The sequence below is a fragment of the Sarcophilus harrisii genome, chromosome 6 (assembly GCF_902635505.1).
Source record: "Sarcophilus harrisii chromosome 6, mSarHar1.11, whole genome shotgun sequence".
In the NCBI taxonomy this organism is placed as follows: Eukaryota; Metazoa; Chordata; class Mammalia; order Dasyuromorphia; family Dasyuridae; genus Sarcophilus; species Sarcophilus harrisii.
The window spans coordinates 132460071-132481814 of record NC_045431.1 but is presented as its reverse complement, the minus strand read 5'-3'; the positions used below and the strand labels follow the sequence as shown (position 1 = coordinate 132481814).

The 21744-nt window shown below is 33.0% G+C and overlaps 1 protein-coding gene across 5 annotated transcripts in view; it reads right to left on the bottom strand.

Moving 5' to 3' along the window:
- The window catches only part of TBCK (TBC1 domain containing kinase), a 296708-nt gene that overhangs the window by 228775 nt on the left and 46189 nt on the right, over nt 1-21744 (bottom strand). For 3 of the 5 annotated variants that reach the window (XR_004230437.1, XM_031944192.1, XM_031944193.1), the window contains exons 4-5: nt 5547-5661; nt 4443-4516 (exon numbers count right to left, since the gene is read on the bottom strand). Coding sequence is in view for 4 of the 5 variants with exons in the window: in XM_031944192.1 (XP_031800052.1) it covers nt 4443-4516; nt 5547-5661 (189 nt within the window). In the remaining variant the exon portion in view is untranslated. Of the gene's footprint in view, nt 1-4442; nt 4517-5546; nt 5662-11565; nt 13399-21744 lie in introns of those variants that run through there. The other 2 variants (XM_031944194.1, XM_031944195.1) reach the window with 2 other exon arrangements.

Below are 21744 nucleotides of genomic sequence, written 5' to 3'. Positions count from 1 at the left end.
TTTTTCTTATTTGCCTCATTGGTATTTAATCAGCTGACTACTCTGGGCAAAAGCTACACTTAGTTGAATCAATAATATGTCTTTGTTGTGTATTCTTTCTCTTTTAATGTTAAGTAAATCTCCTTCTGTTAACTAAAAAAAAAAAAAAAAGGAATACTAATTCCTTTTAACGAGAGGTGAGGATGAATTAAAATAATATGGATTGGCAAAATTCTTAATGATATATTTTTTCTGTCAGCAGTTCATTTGTTGTTTTTTTTTTCATTTAAATTATAGTCAACAAACATTTATTAAGTGCCTACTATTTGCCAGGCACTGTGCTGAGTGTTGAGCAGACAAAAGGCAAAAGTTGCTGCTCTTAAGATACAATAACAATAAGTAGAAAATAGCTGACCTGGAAAAAACACAAGCTTTTATCATCTCTCCCTGGTGTTTTAACAATATATTTAGCTACTTGGCCAGTTTGAAATAAAAGCTCAGAACCCTAAAACAGATGTTAACAGTTTATTAATTTATTTTTGGTTCCTTAAAATTTGCTTTTTGAACCAAATGCAAGTTTCTTTTGGGGTATTTTCTGTCATGCCTTAGCTTTTTGATCACTTTATTTTTCCTGGATAATATTTCATGTTTTGCTCTTTGATACTTTTAGGCAATACTAAAGGTCTAAGACTTCAAAGTAAGCTAGACCTCATGGTAACATAAGACCACTTCTACCACTTCCAAATTTAAATTCAGGTTCAATTCTTCAAGCTGCCTGGTGTGCTTTAAGTAAGTTACTTCCTCTCTTCACTGTCGGATCCCATTAAAACCTAAAGCCCTTTGTGGGAGAAAAGTTTTTAAAAACCAGTCCTTTCATAAAGGCTTGCATTTACTTTTAAAATAGGGAATTGATAAACATTGACAAATATAAACATTTCCAAATTCAAAGAGAAAAGAGGATTGCATATAAACTTTATAGCAATTACATGCAACTTGTTAAAGTATATATTAAACAGTACCAACATTGACTTCCCTGTTTGTGTCCCTTTTTAATTTATTCCGTTTTCTTTCTTTTTTTGGCGGGAGAGGGCTTTACTATCAGCCTTCTCTCACCTCTTACAGTTGCAAAAAAATAAGTTCCCCTACTAACAAATAAGTATAAAAATGTAGAATATTTCAATGGCCCAGACTAAAAAATGTCTCGATCATTCTGTATCATCAGCCCATAACCTCTCTGATAAGGTATAGGAAACTCATTTCATCATCAGTTCTGGAGTCAGGATTGTACCATTCAGAGTTCTTAAAGTTGTTTTTTGTTATAATAATGCAGTTATTATATATTTTGTTCTATTCACTTCACTCTTCCAACAGTTCATAAAATCCTTCCCAAGTTTATCTAAATCTGTCTTTGATTTTTTATACTGATAATATTTCATTAAATCCATATTCTATAATTTGTTCAATCATTCCCTTAGTGAAGAAAATTCACTTAGTTTCCACATTTTTACATACCTCACCCAGAACCTGAACACTATGTAACTTCTTTTTCTCATTTTAATCTTTTCTTTATGATCCTCCAAAGTTGGAGTTTGTTAATGTTTTCTGACAATTTCCACCCCAACCCCACTCTTCTTCTTAAAACCCTTTTTTCCTCTCCCTTGTATCTACTTACTGCCTTATGGATTCAATATTTTTCTGTGAAAAATATTCTTTGTCCAGTTTAGCCAAAAGTGAACTTCATAAGGGTGTGCTCATTCTCTTTGTCTATTCTTCTTATGCACTCCAATTTTGAAAAATAATTCTACCTCACTTTTCTTAATTTCTTCCCCTTCTTTAAAACTAACAAAAAAGAGCAAAATCAACCATACCTTGTGTTTGTTTGTATGTCTTATTTTTTATTCTAAAGGGGCACTTGTTTCTTCTCTCCTTGTTAGCTCATAATCACTTTCACCTTCATTTAACCACTCACAATAGGTCAAATTTATTTAATTTTCTAGAGTTTTCATCTGCATTTGAATTTCAAAACTAGTTTTTTCATCAGAAGTTATGGATCATCTTTTCTATTCCTGGTTCATATTACCTTTGTAGAATTATACTTTGTTTTGCCGATTAATTTATTCTTCATTATCAGTTTTTATTTTTTGTAGTTGCACTATGCTTTTATGTTACCCCAACTATGGTTCCTTGGTGCTCAAACTATTTATAGATGTCTGTAGTATTTTTTTTCTTAGGCTGGAAGCTATACATTTTGCCTATGGGTGTTTTCAATTTGAATTCTCCTTCAGGAAGTAGAAAATGGACTTTTGGTTAACTCTGCTCAAAATACCTATGTGAATTTGGGTCAATGAAATTGGGCTAGCTTTATGCTTCCTGGTATATTACTGGTCACAGCACCCACAAGCTTCAAATCAGTGCCTATGAGATCCAATTGGTTTAAACCCCCTTTAAACCTTCCACTTCAGCATTTATAAGTTTGCCTTGACTTTTATTTCCTTTATTGTAACCAACCTCTCTCTGAATTGCTACAATCTTAGCTATCTTCTAGGGCTGTCTGGGGCTAGAGGGGAGACAGTTGACAGATTTGTTTTTTTGTTACTGATCACTGATACTTCTAGTGTTAAAATGTATATGGAAGAGTTGGAGTCCCCACTTTGACCTCTCATATTAACTTAAATGGAAAGTAATCATTAAGGCTTGTTTTTAAATGCTACATAGGAATGTTTTTAGAAAGCACTTTGGGACAGCTAGATGTCAAAGTGGATAGAGCACTGACCCTGAAATAAGGTGACCCGAGTTCAAATTTTGTTTCAGATGCTTAACACTTCAGTCAATGTGTAGACCCAAGGCAAATCACTTAAGCCCAATGGCCTTACTAAAAAAATAAAGCATTTTTTGCAGGGCCAATGATTATACACACTCTTTTGACAAAGAAAGCTGGAGAGGAAGAGAGGGAAAAAGAAAGAGAAACCCCAGGGCAGAATTTTTATCTCTCCCCTAAAAATCACTTACCTTTCTTCCTAAAGTCCCTTTTTCTGTAAAAAACACCAACATATTTCTAGTCAAGCAAGTGTGCAAGCTTGGAGTCATTCCCACTTCTTCACTTTCAGGCACTCACTCCCTATATGCAATCAGCTGCCAAGTTTAGTTGACTTTTCCTCCATAGTATCTCTCACATTCATCCCCATCTCCTTATATACACATCTACAACACTAGTTCAAGCTCTCATCATTGCTCTTACAAAAATCCTCTAACTACTTTCCCTGTTTTCAGTCTCTCCTCTACATAAATGCCAAGGTGACAATTCTGAGATATAGAAATCATCACAACATTCCCATGTTTCTGAAACATTAGTAGATCCCCAGTTTTGATAATAAACTATAACTATGATCACAGGTTCATAGTACTGTTCTTCAGTCATTTCAAATGTATCCTGCTCTTCACTGTCCCACCTGGAGTTTTGTCAAAGATATCAGAATGTTTTGCCATTTCTTTCTCTAGCTCACTTGATAGATGAAGAATTGAAGCAAGAAAGATTAAGTGACTTGCCCTGGACCACCCAGATAGTGTCTGAAGCCACATTTGAATTCAGGTCTTTCCCCAAAATTGTGGTCTTTTCCATGACAATTCAAGCCACATATGACATGATGAAAATTCAAAGACATTAGTAGTAAAAATACACAAGAGGCTAAGTTTTCAAATGCAGATAGACTCAATTAAAAAATCTTCCAAGGCAGAAAAATACATTACCTCACTTGGCGCTGCTTTGCACACTTTAAACATACATAGTATCTATTAGTGAGATCCTTGTCTATTTTCTTGACACTATATTTATCTCTGAATGAAATTAAACTCTTCACTGAAACAGGGATTTTTTTGTGGAACAACTCTCTGGAATTCTGTCAAGGCCTTCTTGCCAGTTTAAAGAAGGCCAAGATTTACTGATTTCTAGAGCATTGTGAAATAGTCATTAATTTTTCTCTTAAAAAAAAAAAGAATATAGACAAAACTTATGCATTCTTAATAATAATAGTTAGGAAGTACATATTAGGGGCAGTCAGATGGCACAGTAGACAGAGTATCAGGCCTGGATTCAGGAAGACTCATCATTTTGAGTTCAAATCTGGCCTTGGACACTTACTAGTTGTGTGACCACAGATAAGCCACTTATGCTTATTTGCCTCAATTTCCTCATCTGTAAAATGAATTGGAGAAGGAATGGTAAATCATCCTAGTATCCTAGTATCCAAGAAACCCCAAATACAGTCATGAAAAGTCAGAGAATGACTGGGTATAACTAATCAACAACACCTTAAAAGTTTGTAAAATACTTTTACATTTAAGGTAGACAGTTAAAGAGTTTGTCCTTTTACTCTTAAACAGCACTATCCTTTAAAAGTTATTTATAAATATAGAAATAAAGTCATATTGTTGAAATCTCAAAGTTGTAAAATGTTTATTCTTACCCAATTGGAAAATCAACATCTACACCATGAGCTGTCATATGATAAAGTCCAAATTTAGCCAGTTTAATATGTTCCTATAAGGGAAAAGAAAATGAAGTCTTTGGAAAAAGCAAATTCTAATATTGTGATAAATGAAACCACTACATCAACAGCTCAATTAGGAAAAACTATTTCATTTACTTTTTACAAATTTAACAAAACAAAGCCACAGAATTTTAGTTTTTTGATATGGTATAAAAAATAAAATACCCAAATAAAAGATTTTCAGTCATTTAGAGTTGTCTGACTCTTTGTGACCTGATCTAGAATTTTCTTAGCAAAAACACTGGAGTGGTTTGTCATTTTCTTCTCCATCTCATTTTACAGATGAAAAAACTGAGTTAGAGTCACATAGCTATTGAGTGTCTGAGGACAGGCTTGAATTCAGGAAGGCATCATATATACACACACATGTACTCATTCTTTCTCTCTCTCTCTCTCTGCCACTCTCTTCTTCCTCTTTCTTAATAAAGAAGTAGATAGAGTAAGATTTTCCATTTTCTCTTAGTCATCTCTGAGGGTGCCATGTGTTTGCCTCCAAAAAGTGTTTTTATTTCCCTAATATTATAAATTGAAACCTGACATTGGGTTTTTACCTGGAAACAACTGGTATTCAACACTTCAAGACTGTGTTAAACCAGTGATTAAGTTTTGCAACATCTTCTTGTATTGTGTAAGCATGAAGTCAATCACAATTATTAATAGGCCTTTTTTTGGCTACCAACAAAACTTAGATCTTCACAAACTTTTAAATTTTCTTTTGGGATTTATATCTTTTAAGTTTTTATAATAATCATCACTTCCTTTTCAGCACTATGATTTTTACTTGTCTTAGCAAGTTACTTGAATTTTCAAATGAATAAAAGCATTTTAAAACAATTATACTTAAGTAAGGATGGTGCTCTAGAAGGAGGAAGGGGTATAGTGGGGAAAAGGTATAAATATAAACTTAGTTTACCAAAGGAAAAAATTTTATTTCACTCTTAGGAAATTGAAAGTTGCTAACACTGTTGTCTGTTATGCCTTTTAATTCTGTCTTTGTCTCTCTCTCTTTTCTGGTATTACCTCTTGATCCAACAGAATGTTGTGAGGGGATAGGGCTCGATGGACCATTCCATGCTGGTTCATATACTGCAATCCTTGGAGGACCTCAAATGCAATGCATAACACTTTCAACGGACTAGAAAAGAACAAATAAAAACACACCACTTCAGTCAGAATGATAAAGAATTTCCTTTGAAGAATGAAACAAGGACTACTGGCAATGCCATGCTCTTCTGTTACAGCTGTTCTAAGGCACAAGTCTTTTCTAGATCACAAAAGTCTATGGAAAGCCTGTTGTGCTTTGCTCATATCAAAATTAGGTAATTTTCAACAATATTTCATTATACATATTTTGTGGATTGCTGGTTATGTGACCACTGATTCTGCTTCTGGCTGTGCTTCTGACTTTGGCCATTACCATGCCTCAATTGTCTTCTCACCTTGGAATATCCCTCAGTTTCTGGGACTATCTTAACATCTGGAACATTCCCCTTTCCTTCCTACCCTCATCCCTCAACTTCGTCTAACTCACATTCAAGCTGGTCTCCTCCTATTGGTAAATTCCCACCAGAGTTTCCATTTTGGGTATGTATTCAAGCTAGCCATGGCTTCATTTTGCTCCAATCTGTGCTTTTGACTCTCTGGATCTCTCCATCATACCCTAGTGTAGGTACTCTTTCTCTGATCTTTTCAAATCCCTTTTATATGCTATCTTTCCTCATTAAAATGGAGTATAGGAACAGCCTTTCTTGTTTGTATTTGTATCTCCAACGCTTAATACATTGTCTAGCACATAGTAGACTTGTTTCCTGACTGTTCTATGTCCTTATGATTCATTCACCATTGAGTTGGGCTTAATTTTCAAGGAGCTAAATTACACTTTAGCTGTAAACTACAGCATTTCTCAGGGTAACATAACTGTTAACCTGGTTAGCTTGAATTTCTCTTTACATAATTTGAACACAATTCAATTTGACAAATATTTATTATATGTTTACTAAATGTATACCACTGAACTGTGGTATCAGACATAAAAAAAATGAATTGAATGAAAATTTAAAATAAAACAGTTTCCAATGCTTTGGGAATATTAAAATGACTAAACAGTTCACTTTTACTTAGATTACAGGTAGGAATTCTAGCAATTCTACTAATTACAGATATGAATTCTCAGAGCAGCAGTTCAGGCCATGGTTTTGGAATCAATGAGTGCACTGCTATTTTTTTCATCTTTGGAACCAATGAAATATGCAATGTGACACTATAATAAACAAATATATTTCCAGTGGATTGAATGTTTCATAACAGCAGATAGTATTATTTTTCAAATATACATTGATATGATTTAAAAAATAGAAATTAATCTAAACATATTAGTAGTAAATTCACAGGTGCTTTTTGTCTTTAAATTTTCTCTATCAATAGATACTAACAATATGACTAAAGTTGTGTGGGATTTTTTTTTAACATTAAAAATTGGTTCTCATGCTTAAAAAAGTCAAGGAATCATTTAATTTGAAGACAATTCAGTTTGATAAAGATTTATCAAATGTTTACTATGTATGCTACTCTTTAGTTATTAGTTTTTATTTATTTAGTTTATTGTTATAGATATCAATTTGGAAAACTAAAAGTAACAATTTCTATCCTGAAATAGCCTGCTTCTTAATTTTACATATATTATATTCCAGTTAGTCTCTTCTCATTGAAAAGTTCTTGATTATTATACCTCAGCATAAAGTTTTTTGAGTTTTTTGATGTTTTCAAGTAATTTTTCCTATAAAGTAGGAATTTCACTTTAATATTTCTGTTGTATTGTTGTCTAGACTCCTATCTTGTTATAGCCCAATGAATTCTTTCTTTTAGTTCACTGCAGCTTTTTAGGGGGCTAGTTCTGTGAAGTTTTACTCATTTTCTAAATTTGTATTCAAAATCTTTCAAAAAATTTCTTCAAAATCTTTTTTTTTACTTTTTTTGAGATGTCAACCCATCTTGTAATTACTGTAAAATACTTTATTCTCCAGAAAAGTCATTTGCTTCTATATATATTTCAATTCTTTGAATAATTAAATGGTTTATCTATGCCAGTTTTCCCCCCAGTAGGGCTTTGCTGCCAAAAATTGTTTTCTTTTCTAGTATCATTTAATAGTTGATAAGCTTTGCAAATCTTAAAGTATTATTTAAATGGGAATAATTATTATTATTGTTACAGTCTCCATATTTGTCATTTGCTCTAGTTTTTCCTCCTGACTTAGGGGTGAGAGAGCACATTAGCTTTTCTCACACCATTTATTATTTTAAGCTCTCATTTGATCTTATGCTTTTTCTCTAATTCAATTCCTCTCTAATTTCTTTGAATTTAGTTATTTGAAGATGTTATTTCAAGCTGTCTTGCATGGTTTCTTTTTCCATTTGCTTTGTTTCTGGTACTTTAACTGGTTCAATTGTTTTCAAACACTTTTTAAAAATTGTACTGATATTCCAATTCACTGATTTTTTTAAAAAAATTATTTTTCTTTTCTTCTTTTTCAAAACTGTTTTTCTTCGCTTCAGCATTTGTGTGTTTTGAAGTATATATGAGAAGTTATGCTCCCTTTAATCCACTGTTCATTTAAAGCTCCATTTTCTTTTCAACCTTTTGAAATCTCACTTCTAATACTACCTATCACGCAACTAAAATTCTGTCTTTTACTATATATATGAAGACATTTAATATATTTATGAAATTAATACATATGAATACTGATTTACAAATATCCATTTGCTGTGGCCATTTTCTACACCTATGACCTTAGCATAGCTGTTTCCATGTAAAGAAAAAAAAAGAAAACAAAATTGGAAACGTGAGAATTTGGGGGCCAAGAATGAAGGAGCAGCTGAAGACATGAAAAGCATAAACAAGAGAAGATTCAAATCTCCTTACAAGGTTGTCTCCCTCCAATCCTAGGCACCAAATAGCTTCTCACACATAGCATATATGATTTAATGTGATCTTCTTATGCTTGAAATCTCTACTTGGATGTCCCATAAACATCTTAAAATCAGCATGTCCAAAAGAAAATTCTTTAACCTCTTATCATTCCAAACTTACCTATTTATTTGAATTTCCTAGGTTTATTATCCCAGAATCACCCACAACTCTTCCCTCCTCTTATTCCTCTCCAGAATAAAATCAGTTACTAAATCTTACAGATTTTAGCACATTACCAAGTCTTATAGCTGTCTAACTTGCTCCACTAGCAATGGGCTAGACTTAAAGTCAGGCAGACTGATTTTGAGCCTGAAGTTAGGCAATTACTGTTGTGTAACTCTGGACAGTCTCTTCACCACTGTCAGCCTCACTTTCTCATCAACTGTAAAATAGGAATAACAACAGCCTAGTAGGGGTAAGGGCTAAAGAAGATTATATATAAAGCAAAAAATTAGCACAATATCTGGCACACAGTGAGTACTATGTGAATGTTTACTTTCTTCTCCTTTTACCTGAATTTATTTTCATTATGTTTGTTGAGAAAATCTATTCCCATGTTACACTACCTGGACTTCTACTAACTGAATATTTCTTTGGGCTACTGAGGCTGCAGTCAGGCAGGAACAGACACAAAGACGGCATTTAATAAATGTTTGTGGACTGCCCAACTCCCTGGAAAGAACACTGGAAGTAGAGTTAGAAAACTTGCATTCAAAGCCTGGCGATACTAACTCACTAGATATGTGCTTTTGGACAATTCAATTAATATCCATTTTCCCATCAGTGTAATGGGATATTTGCTTTACTTATCCTATAAATTTGGGAGGATCAAATAACAATGAATTATGAAGTTTTTATAGAAATAAAGTGAGATAGGAAGCTGACACTGGGATTTCTCTAAGTACAGGGATCTCCCATGTAAGGGGGTGGTGGGAGTAGTGGGAGAAAGTAAACGGTACTCTTTTGTCCATCATAATTCATTCTGAATTTTGAGTAAATGTTGAAATAAACATTTTCTATCAAAATAGCAGTAACAACATGCATTTATGGTTTACAAAGTACTAATCTCTATTTATATAGGTGTGATATTACTTTATGCTGAAGAGATGGGGATGTTTTTATTGATAAGATCCCAACTCTGGGTCTTTTTACTAGCTGTCTCTCATCCAGAGCTATCTTCAGTGGTCCTGATCTGTATCTTGCCACTGGAGTCAGACAGCTGTGGAGGAGAAAATGAGGCTGGTGACTTTGCCCTGCTCTCCCTCACTTACATCCAATTCACTTGCAAGTCATGATATCACATTCCTAATGTCATGGTCTTTTTTGAGAATGAAGGACAAACAACAAACAAATGGCCTCAAATCATACTATCTACAAGAGGTCTTTCTTGGTTCTCTCCACTGGTAATGACTGCCTTCTGAGACTATGGTTGCTTTACATTGTATGTCTCTTGCAAGTACAGTTATTTGCATATTGTTTCCCCCATTAGAATAAATGAGATACTCAAGGCCAGGAATGCAGGGCTTAGCTCTGAACCCCTAACATAGCAAATATTTAATGCTTGTAGACTAACAGAAATTAGAGCCCAGAAATGAATTGTCCCAAGACATAAAGCTGCTGAATGGCAGAACCAGGATTTAAACTCAAAGACTTTTGACTTCAGATCCAATATTTTTTCTCCAATTTCAAGGCATCTTGTCATATGAGTCATTTTAGTGAATGTTTAAAAACAAGTTTTCAGAAAATCTTAATATTTATACTACTATAAAATTTAAAAAGTCATCATCTCACACTTACATAAACTATAAACTGACTTGGATGCTCTTTTTCTCTGAAAAGCTGTTCTGAGAGCACTGCAGTGCTCATTCAGAATGAATAAAATGTGATTTGAAAAGAATAAATGAATTCATATTTCATGGTCAAATACTCAATTGAGTTTTTTCATTAAGTTCTCATTTTATTTCATTAATTTTATTTTCTATAAGCAACTCAATTATCTACCATGAAAAAAGAACAGAAACAAAATCTACTGGAAAATCTCCAAATTTCTCATTAACCACATCTGAAGAAATTGTTGAAATGTTAATAGATCACAAAATAACTATTAAATATTATTAACTTTTCCTGTCCCTTTTCTGAAGATTTATCAATGAGATGATCAAAAAGCCCAATAACAAGAAAGAAAAGTGAGAAAGACAAAATTTGGCTTTGGTTAAATTCCATATAATAATAATTTTAAATACCACATGGAACTTTCTATAAATGCTTGTATCATGCTGGAATGCCGACTAGGGCTTAGTAATATTTTGGTTATAAAGATATTTTTATTAGAGTGAGAAAATAATAAACCACATTCTAGGATTTCTAGAACCTGCTACTACTTAATTGTGGGATATTAATTTTAAGTTCTCCATCTCAGTTTACTCACATTGTGGCCACTGTTCTTTTATTTTTTGATTGAATTTAAAAAAGAGGAACTCTATGAAATTGTATTTATGAAATAAACAAGGTTAAAAAAAAGCACTGGAAACCCTGTTTATTCACAAAATAGTTTCTTCTATATTGCACAGTCTCCTATAACAGATTAAACTAGAGAGATTGTGTATAAAAACAGACCAAAATCTGTTTTCATAAATATTCTCAAAGGATAAATCAAGTGTATTAATGGCAAAATAACAGACTTGAAAACAAAACTTAATATGGGACTTTTAGGCTACCAGTTATAGCAGAGATAATTTATTAGGTAGAAGGAAACAAGGTTATGTTGATGGATATGAACACACCATTCCTAATACATAATGTTAATACATATTTATTGAAAACCATGCAAACCAAATCTCTTTGAAAAAAAATTTTCTTTACATTTTATATTGTTTACAAACAAAAAACAAAATAAAACAAGAAACCCATCTGCACATGTAAAGTTCTAAAATTTCTATTTTCATTTGGGAATTAAAGGAATCAACTTCAAAGTAAAGCATCATATATTCACATACAAACACTCTAAAATGAACATACTTTATTTGTTCTTCAAAACTAAAAGTATATTCAAATTCAATTCAAACTGACCTCAGCAATGCACCAATTCAGTAATGGCGAATACTGTGAAAATATTACAAGATTTTTAAAGTGAACTTCAGATTCTTTTTTTTTTTTCTTAATAAACTAGTCTGGAAAAACAAAAACATGAGAAACATGTGAGGTTTTGCTAATCAGCTTAAAGTCAAAATATAAATAAAGGCAGACAATCTCTTTCTCTTTATCTCTCTATATAAATCATTTATTTTAAAAATGGCTACAGGATTCCATGATTCCAATGCACTGATGTACATATGGTTGATGTTGTCAACATATTGGGTTTTGTTTATCTGTTTTTATTTGTTTCAAGGGAGGATTCTAGAGTTAGTTTCTAGGAAGTGGCAGTAAAGTAAAAAAAAAAAATCAATAAAACTTAAAAAGTAAAAGAAAGCAACAATTATGTTTACTTTATGTAGGATGGATAAAGAACTTTTTAAACTTAAAAACAAACCAAAAGACCTTGTCCTTCATAATTGTTAAGAAATAGGTTAGATCTAGGAGCACAACATTTAGGGTTGGAAAGAATTTATCAAGCAATCCTCTAGTCCATGCCATCCTGAAAAGTAATCCTCTACTACCTCCCCAACAAGAGGTCATGAAGTCTCTGTTGGAAGGCCTCCAATAAGAAAGAATCCATTCCACCTTTGGATGGTTCCAATCATTAAGAAGTTTTATATGACTGATTATGAATTTTTTATGATATGAATTTTCAATTTCAAAGGCCCTATGGGGATATACAGAAGAAATTTAATCCATCTCCCACCCAGTAAGACAATCAATTTTTAATGTATAACATGGTAAATAAGGAAACAGTCTGATAAAACAAAATTAAAATGCCACATATATTATAGGCAATAAGCAAGACAGTGCAGGGATATGTATCCAGACAGGAAGGACAGGAACTAGAAGTGAGAAGAACAGGAAAAAGGTAAGAAATAGACGCAAACATTCTCACTATTCATTTCTCATAGATTATAGAGAAATCTCAAGCTGCTATCATCTACCAAGTTTTCTTTTTTCGTAGAAAGTGGATTCCTCTGCATCTAGGAATCCCAATGGGATGAAGTCAATCAGTACTTGCCTGTCTTCTGCTCCACAAATTACTATGAACATCAAAGTTTAGGACATTATATTGGTAAAAACAAAAGAACAAAAGAAAAGATAGAGCCCTTGGGAAAATAAGAATACTTAAAAAACAACAACAAAATAAAACTTCCAGAGAAAGATGAGAGAACATAACTGTGCATGGCTTCTAGGCATGACCTAACCTGTTTGCATTTGGGATCTGAACATATCTTAATGACTTTTTCAAATGTTTTTGTTTGGTTTAATCTCAAATATATTTTGTCAAGCCTTTTCCAGACGCATTTCAAAGGAAATTTACACCATATGTTTCCTATTTGCCTATCCCTAACTCATCTGTAGCTGGTTAATTTAACTGGTTAGAACATGCTGCTAATGAGGCCAAGGTTGTGTATTTTATACCTGTATGAACCAGTTAGCTTCACACAGAGAAAAACAGTGTTTCACACAGAATTCAACCCAATCCTGGTCAGTATCTTAGAAATAGTCATCAAATAGTTTGGGCAAAGATTGTATGTATATTTAGTGGGTTTCTTTGCCACCAAAGGAAAAACAATGCAAAAAGAGCACTTGGTTTCCCATGAAGAGTCAGACACAAATGAATGACTGAACAATAACAATAAACATATACATGCCTAAGTAAAGTTAGATGAACATTAACAAACACAGGTATAAAAAGGTAACAAATATACAGACTAAGAGGCAGAATGCATATATATTTGGAGATGGAGAAAACATCAATTTATGTGTGTGTGTGTGTGTGTGTATGTGTGTGTGTAGATGTTTTATGTTTATATGTATAGATATGGAGAGAAAGAGAAAACATTTTTATATATACCTATATACATAGATAGATGTGTTCTCCAGCTGTATAGTATTCATTTATAGGTAAGGAAATTTAGTTTCAGAGAGATTAGCTGACATGTTAAGTAACACAGCTAATAAGTGTTAGAAGGGGCTCTTACCTGAGTCACCAGTTTACTACATTGTCCATTCTATCATGTTATACAGCTACAATTTTACCTATGATATGTGGTCAATCATTACTCAAATGAAATTCAATAGAATATTTCAGTTCTTTCATTTTAATCACAATTCATTTCGTAATGAATGAACTTTAGTCTCATTTTAAATCATCCCCAAACCTTCCCAATAAAAGTTAACATGAAACTATAAAATATTAACACTTTTTTTACATTATTAGTTGGATCTGAAGTTAGATATCTTTTGCAAGAAATATCATGACTAGTTCCAGCCAGTGGCCTGAAGGAACAATGTTGTGATGGTACAAATAGGATGAAATTTGTCATCTGTCATCTGGAGTAGGTGATAAAATTTATCATCCATAGGGAATCCCTTTTCAATTGAAATTCTATGCTGAATCGCCTCCCTTGAAAATGAAGAACACATTTAGAGAGCTTATTTTATACTTTAAATACTATAATGAAAAATTAGAGAGTCAATGAACAAGGTTATCTTTGTTGTTATAGCTTTCAAGCAATCTGGAATAATTTTGTGTGAATGGAAGACATCTAGTTGGAAAAAGAGACAAAGTTGGCAACTGATTCATTTTGCTTTACTGAGTCAAATGCTTTTTAAAAGAAAATAATCAACAAGTGTAAAGCCCATTAGAAATTGTTTTCTGATGATAAAACTGTAATTCACTATAAAATATCATTTGTAAGACTGTCTGATCCTTAACATTCTCATTGAAGAAGCCTTCTATATTTGTGTAGATTATTCCCATAAAACATTTATGCAGGTGGAAAGGTAGGCATATCAGCAATTGTTGACATTCTCTTTATTCCCTCAGAATCAATAAGGTTCATTCAAAAATGTTTCCCTATTTCATATCTTTTTCTTCACATGTCTGAGTTGATCCTGGAATGTTCTCATAATTTGCACTGCCTCTTAATACAAATCTCCTCTGTGTACATTTGGTCTATTCCTGCTGCTTTTCTTATCTTCATTCTTTTTACTACTCTTTATTACTTATGTCTATCTCTTCTATGAGCATATCCCTGGGATGATGATGAGCTCTGCTGTCTGTGAGGGTGAAAAAAATTGTTATTAAAAAGTCTGAAGACCTTTTCCATTTTTCTCATGATGACTGGTTTCCTATCTTTATACTTAAATGTTCTCTAGACAACTTAGAAATTATATTTCTCTTTATTTTATCATAATCATTTATCAACTTTCTCCATAAGATTTTACATATGGGTTTACATTCTAAATTAGTATTAACCATGCCTGCTTTATCTTTCCTTCAGCATGAGAGTTAAGTGTTTGATGAGTAGGGTGATTTTAAGTTCTTTTGGTTTCCTTCTTAAGAGTTCCTGATTCATCTTGTTTAAATTTCTATATAAAATTTCTGAATGTTCTGTAATGGGCTGAAGTTTGAGTTGATGCACTGAGGTCCCAAGTACATGAGGCTAAATAGTAATTGGACTATACTCTATTAATATACATGATTAGATAAAGAATGGTCCCTGCCCACTCTCTGTGCAAGTCCTGATGTGTTGTACAGGAAATGACGATTTTGGTGGGTGGAGGCAGAGAGAGGAACAGGAAGAGAAGCTGGGAGAGATTGGGCCTGGGTTCCATTCTCCTGGCTGCTGGTCTTGTGGCTGCAGTTCCAGCTAGCTTCTTGACTCAGCTGCACACATTGCTATTGCCGATTCTCTTCCGCCTCCGATCCTTCTTCACTGAGAATAAAGACTGACGATTTTCCCCTAACCTGAACTCCGGACTCCTGCTGATTTTAAAAATACACGGTCTTCACAATGTTCTATGCCTTTTCTGTCTAACCATTTCCTACTTTTCATTACCAATAACCTATTTAAGAATGTCAGGATGAGGCTATTTTAATTCATACCACATCTTTCTCATTTTGATTCTTTATAGATAGCTGATTCAAGACTAGTTTTCACATATTATATAGCACATAATATGTTAAAATATAATTAGTTTCATTTCTGTGATCAATGATGGACAGAATCAGCTACACCCAGAGAAGGAACACTGGGAAATGAATGTGGACTACTTGCATTTTTGGGGTTTTTTTCCCCCAGGTTATTTTTACCTTCTGAATCCGATTGTTCTTGTGCAGCAAGAGAACTATATGAATTTGCACACATATATTGTATCTAAGATATACTTCAACATATTTAACATGTATAAGACTGCTTGCCATCTAGGGGAGGGGGATGGAGGGAGGGAAGAGAAAAGTTGAAACAGAAGTGAGTGCAAGGGACAGTGTTGAAAAATTACCCATGCATATGTTCTGTCAATAAAAACTATTTTTAAAAAATTATTTTGGCTTCATCCTAATTCACCTCTATTTCCTATAGTTGTGTTTTTGTTTGTTTGTTTTGCTGAGGCAATTGAGGTTAAGTGACTTGCCCAGGATCACACAGCTGGGAAGTGTGTCTAAAACCAGATTTGAACTTAATTCCTACTGATTTTAGGACTGGTACTCTATCCACTTCACTATTTTTAATAGTGCCCCTATTTTTAATAGTTTTAGCAAGAAGCCTCTGCCCCTATTTTTAATAGTTTTAGCAAGAAGCCTCTGACTGTCCTCTATCTACCGACTAGTATAAAAAACAATAGTTACTCAATAAGCATTTATTAAATATCTAACAGAGAAGGTCCTGAAAATTCCAGTTAGAGAGACTGACAACATTTTTGTGTTGCTGTTAGGTGGAGTTTGGGGCCTGGAGTTAGAAAGAATTCAACTCTGGGCTCAGAAACTTACCAATGGTGTGACTCCAGGCAAGTCATATAACTTGTTTGCCTCAGTTTCCTCATCTATAAAATAGGCTTTTGTGAAGATTAATGAGTGCTTAGTCCAGTGCCTGGCATATGTTAAATATTATATAAGTGTTAACTATTATTGTCATTACAGAAACAATTCAGTATTCTTATTCTTAAACAACTTTTCTATTTGTCTGAACTATGTATAAACTAGACATTTATATAGTGTATAAAAAAAAAATGTCATGTTAATCAGTCCTTTAATCCTACCTAAATATTTCTATCCATATTTTTCCCAGAATAACTGGGAAATGTTAGTTACTGCTATAAGTTCCTGCCTACAAGTCTTAAGTGTCAATGTGCTTTCTTTTTCTTTTTTTTTTATTATAGCTTTTTATATACAAGATATATGCATGGTTATTTTTTCAGCACTGACAATTGCAAAACTTTTTGTTCCAATCCTTCCCTCCACTCTCCCCCAGATAGCAGGTAGACCAATACATGTTAAATATGTTAAAATATATATTAAATACAATATAAGTATTATGGTAGTGAGCATCTAGCTCTCTCAAATAATTAAAGGGACCATGTTCTGGGAGCATGGCAGATGTGATGACTGATCCATTGTCTGAATTTTCTTTGATTGTGGAAAGGGGATTTCAAAAGGGCAAGTATTCTCTTGATTTTTTTAAAAATGGAAAAGAATGGAATCTGTGTACCACAAGCCATTAAATTAGATTTCAATTCCTAGCAAAATTTTAGGTAGTATCATTAGAAAGTTGGTTTATAAACATTTAGAAAGGGAAGAGATAATCACAGAAAGCCAGAATGGCTTCAACAAATAACAGGTCAGAGAACAAACATCATTTCCTTTTTTTATTGCCACCTAGACTGGTAAGCAAAGGGCATGCAATAGATATTGTTGATTTATATTTTAACAAAGGACTAGTTTATCAAGCTATTGAGATTCAGGCTAGACCATAATTAAGTAGGTTTGAAATGATTAAAATGGCTAACTCCAAAAAGTAGGCATTAATTATTTAGTGTCATTTTAAAAAGAGGTTACTAGTAGAATACCCCAAGGACCTTTATGTTTGGCCCTATGCTATATAACACTTTTATTAGTGACCTGAATAAAGAAAAGCTGCATAGTAGTTTTTTTTTTTAACTATAATAATTTATTAGTTTGGTTTTTTGTTTGCTTATTTGTTTTACCATATATTCTGAGGTTGAGGGCACATTTTATGGAATGTTTTTGTTTTTATTTTTTAAGTCTTGATGCTACAAACTTCATGTGAAATATTATGGAGAGATATAGTATAGGTGTTAAGTAAGTGGTAGTTTATTACTAGTAATGAGTCATATATTAAAAGTGTTTACTCACTTAATGTGCCAAAATATGTATCACATTAAGTTGTACATCACTGAAGCTGGGAATTCTAACAGACCACTTCTTCCTTTGTCCCAAGATTCCTGGATACATATCTTGGTATAATACACACATAATCAGTTAATGTGTATCATGGAATCTTGGAGCATTAAAAAAGAAGGTAGTTTCATTGTCCTACTGGAATTCATGTTAAGAAACTAGAGAAGGATGTAATCTCAATCAATAGGTACCAAAGAGAGTGTTAGCTCCAGAATCTCCAAACACAAGTCCCTCTACTCTTTACAGCTTTGGGGAATAGGTCATCAGAAGTCTGAAGTTTATCTCTCTAGTATATCAAGGATTATTTATGCTTGAGAAAGATTATAGACTAGGCCTTTTAATACTGTTCAGTGCGTGCGCGTGCACACACACACACACACACACACACACTCATCTACACCCCTACTACTTTCCCTCTTTCCCCATCAACCTAAAAATGGACTTAATCTCATTTGTCAACTTTAGAAGCAACCTTTTAAATAGGTGTATCTTGTTTCCTCTCCATGCCCTGTAAGGGGGGTGGGGGGGGAACCTCCCCACCTTTTTGTGCAGTCTGAAATTATTTTAACAAGTAATTAAACCAAACATTTCATTCTACATTAAAAATAAGAACTATGAAAAGCATATATTTCACTGAGGCAGTGTTTGTAGAGAAACTGACTATAAGTCTAAATTGGAGGGAGCTTGCACAAATACACAAGAATAAGACCCATTCTCCAACAGACAAAGGGTCAGAAGATGTAAAGAAATAGTTCTCAAATGAAACATGGAAAACTATTAGCAGACATATAAAAGAAAGTGCCAAATCTTTAATAAGAAAAAAGCAATCCTGATATTTCACTTCATACCAAACAAAGGGGCAGAGATGGAAAAATGGTCACAGTTAATGTTACAAGGCCCATAGAGAAATAGGCACACTGATGCATTGTTGGAATAACTGTGAATTAATCCCATCATTCTGAAAAGCCGTTTTGAATTATGCTGAGATACAGACCAAAATGCCTTCTTTTTGAGCTTGAGATCTGGTTGGTAGGTATATATACCCACAGGAGGTCAAAGACAGAAAGAAAGATTCTTTATTCATAATATTTAAAATATTCATAGTGGCACTTTTACTATAGCCAAGGAATGGAAATGAAATTGATGCCTGTCATTTGAAGAAAGACTAAACAAATTGTGGCCCATAAATATAATGGAATATTAATGTGTTATAATGGATGCTGTGATTATGAAAAATTAAGAGAAGCCTTGAGACATAAAATGATGCAGTAGGAAATAAAGTAGAAACAAGAAAATCATATACAAAATGCTTACAATAAAGAAAATAGAAAGAGCACAAAAAAATTAGAATGACCAAACTTTGTGAAAATTTATTCAATCAATAAAAATTTGGTAAGCACTGCTCTTCCTTCTTTGCACAAGTAGAATAGACTTTTCTGTACTCTCTGTTGCATTTGTATCAGCCTGAAAGTTCTTCCCCATATATGATATCCTATTTCCCACCTTTATGTCTTTGTACCATTGGTCCTCATATCTGACATGAACTCCTTCTTAACTTCTACCTCATAGTATCAGTAGCTTTCATTCATTAGATTATAAACTCCTTAAGGATGGACTGGCTTTTGCCTCTTTTTTCATCCCCAGAACTTCTGTATAGCAGATATTTAATAAATTTGTATTGATTGATCCGAATATTGGAAATGTTTGTGCCTATCCCCTTTCTCAGAATTAAGTCTCCTCTGTGGTAAAGGCTCTTTCATTTTTTTCTGTTATCACTAGTGCCTTTTAGGTACTTAATTTTTCTTCTTCTATAAAATAGTAAAATTCATGTAGAATGATAATTTATAAGTTCTTTTCTCTAATTGAAACTTTCTGAAAAACATTTTTTTATTAAAGCTTTTTATTTTTTCAAAATGTAAGCATAGACAATTCTTCAACATTAGCCCTTGCAAAACCCTGTGTTCCAATTTTCCTCCCCTTTCCCCATGTCTTCCCCTAAATGGCAATATATGTTAAACATAGTAGAAATACATGTTAAATCCAATATAAATATACATATTTATATAACTATTGTGCTGCACAAGAGAAGCAAAATAAAATGCAAGCAAGTAACAACAAAAAGGGATGCACAGTTTGATAACCTTTTGAGCACAGTTCCAAATTGCTCTCCAATATGGATGGATCCGTTCACAGTTCTACCAACAATGTATCAGTGTCCCAGTTTTCTCACATCCCCTCCAACATTCATCATTATCTTTTCCTGTCAACTTAGCCAATCTTGAGGGGTGTGTAGTGGTATCTCAAAGTAGTCTTAATTTGCATTTCTCTGATCAATCTCTCCAATCAATTTGGAGGACCTTTTCATATAACTAGAAATAGTTTCAATTTCTTCATCTGCAAATTGTCTATTCAAATCCTTTGACTATTTATGAATTGGAGAATGGCTTGATTTATTTATAAATTTGAGTCAATTCTCTATATATTTTAGAAATATTCCTTCCTCCTCCATAGATATGAGAGGACAACTATCCTATATTCTAATTTGTTTATAATATTCTTTATGTCTAGATCATGAACCCATTTCGACCTTGTCTTGGTATATGGTGTTATATGTGAGTCAGTGCCTAATTTGTGCCATACTAGTTTCCAATTTTCCCAGGAGTTTTTGTCAAATAGTGAGTTCTTTCCCAAAAGCTGGGGTCTTTGGGTTTGTCAAACACTAGATTACTGTAGTTATTGACTATTTCGTCCTATGAACCTAACCTATTTCAATAATCAACTTCTCTATTTCTTAACCATCAAATGGTTTTGATGACTGCTGCTTTATAATATAGTTTTAGATCTGGTACAGTTAGGCCACCTTCATTTGTATTTTTTTTAATTATTAATTTCCTTGAAAGTTTTTACCTTTTGTTCTTTCTTATGAATTTTGTTGTTATTTTTTTCTAGGTCAGTAAAATAGTTTCTTGGGAGTCTGATTGGTATAGTACTAAATAAATAGATTAGTTTAGGTAGTATTGTCATCTTTATTATATTCACTTGACCTATCCAAGAGCACTTGGTATTTTTCCAGTTGTTTAGATCTGACTTTATTTGTGTGGAAAGTGTTTTGGAGTTTTGCTCATAAAGTTCCTGGACTTTCCCTTAGCAGATAGATTCCCAAATATATACCAGAAGGTCCTGAGTTTGAATATCTAGGTTCAATATTCCCAAATATTTGACATTTATTTTAAATGGAATTTCTTTTTGTATTTCTTGCTTGGATTTTATTAGTGATGGTATAAAAATATTGGTAATTTATATAGATTTATTTTGTATCCTGCAACTTTGCTAGAGTTGTGGATTATTTCTAATAATTTTTTTAGTTGATTCTCTAATTATACCATCATATCATCTGCAAAGAGTGATAATTTTGGTTTCTCAATACCTACTCTAATTTCTTTAATCTCTTTTTCTTCTCTTATTGCCAAAGCTAGCATTTCTAATACAATATTGAATAGTAATGGACAACCTTGTCTGAAAAACATTCTCTTCCCCACCCCCACCTCGAGGCAATGGGGGTTAAGTAACTTGCCCAGGATCACACAGCTAGGAAGGGTTAAGTGTCTAAGGTTAGATTTGAACCCAGGTCCTCCTGACTTCAGGACTGGTGCTCTATCCATTGTGCCATCTAGTTGCCCTTAAATGCCTTAAAGAAAAATTCTTTTTCTTTAAGGCATTGGTTGTAAGAGTTTTGACTTTATTGTTTTGTTTAGAGGGTGTGTTTATGCCCCTGATAAACATTTTTTTAAAAAATTCTCTACCATAATTTTTTTTTTTATGTACAGAGATTTTACTCAGTCTTAATGCTTTTCACCATTTATTATACTTAAAAGGTTTCCCTCTTTAGTATGAAATCACTT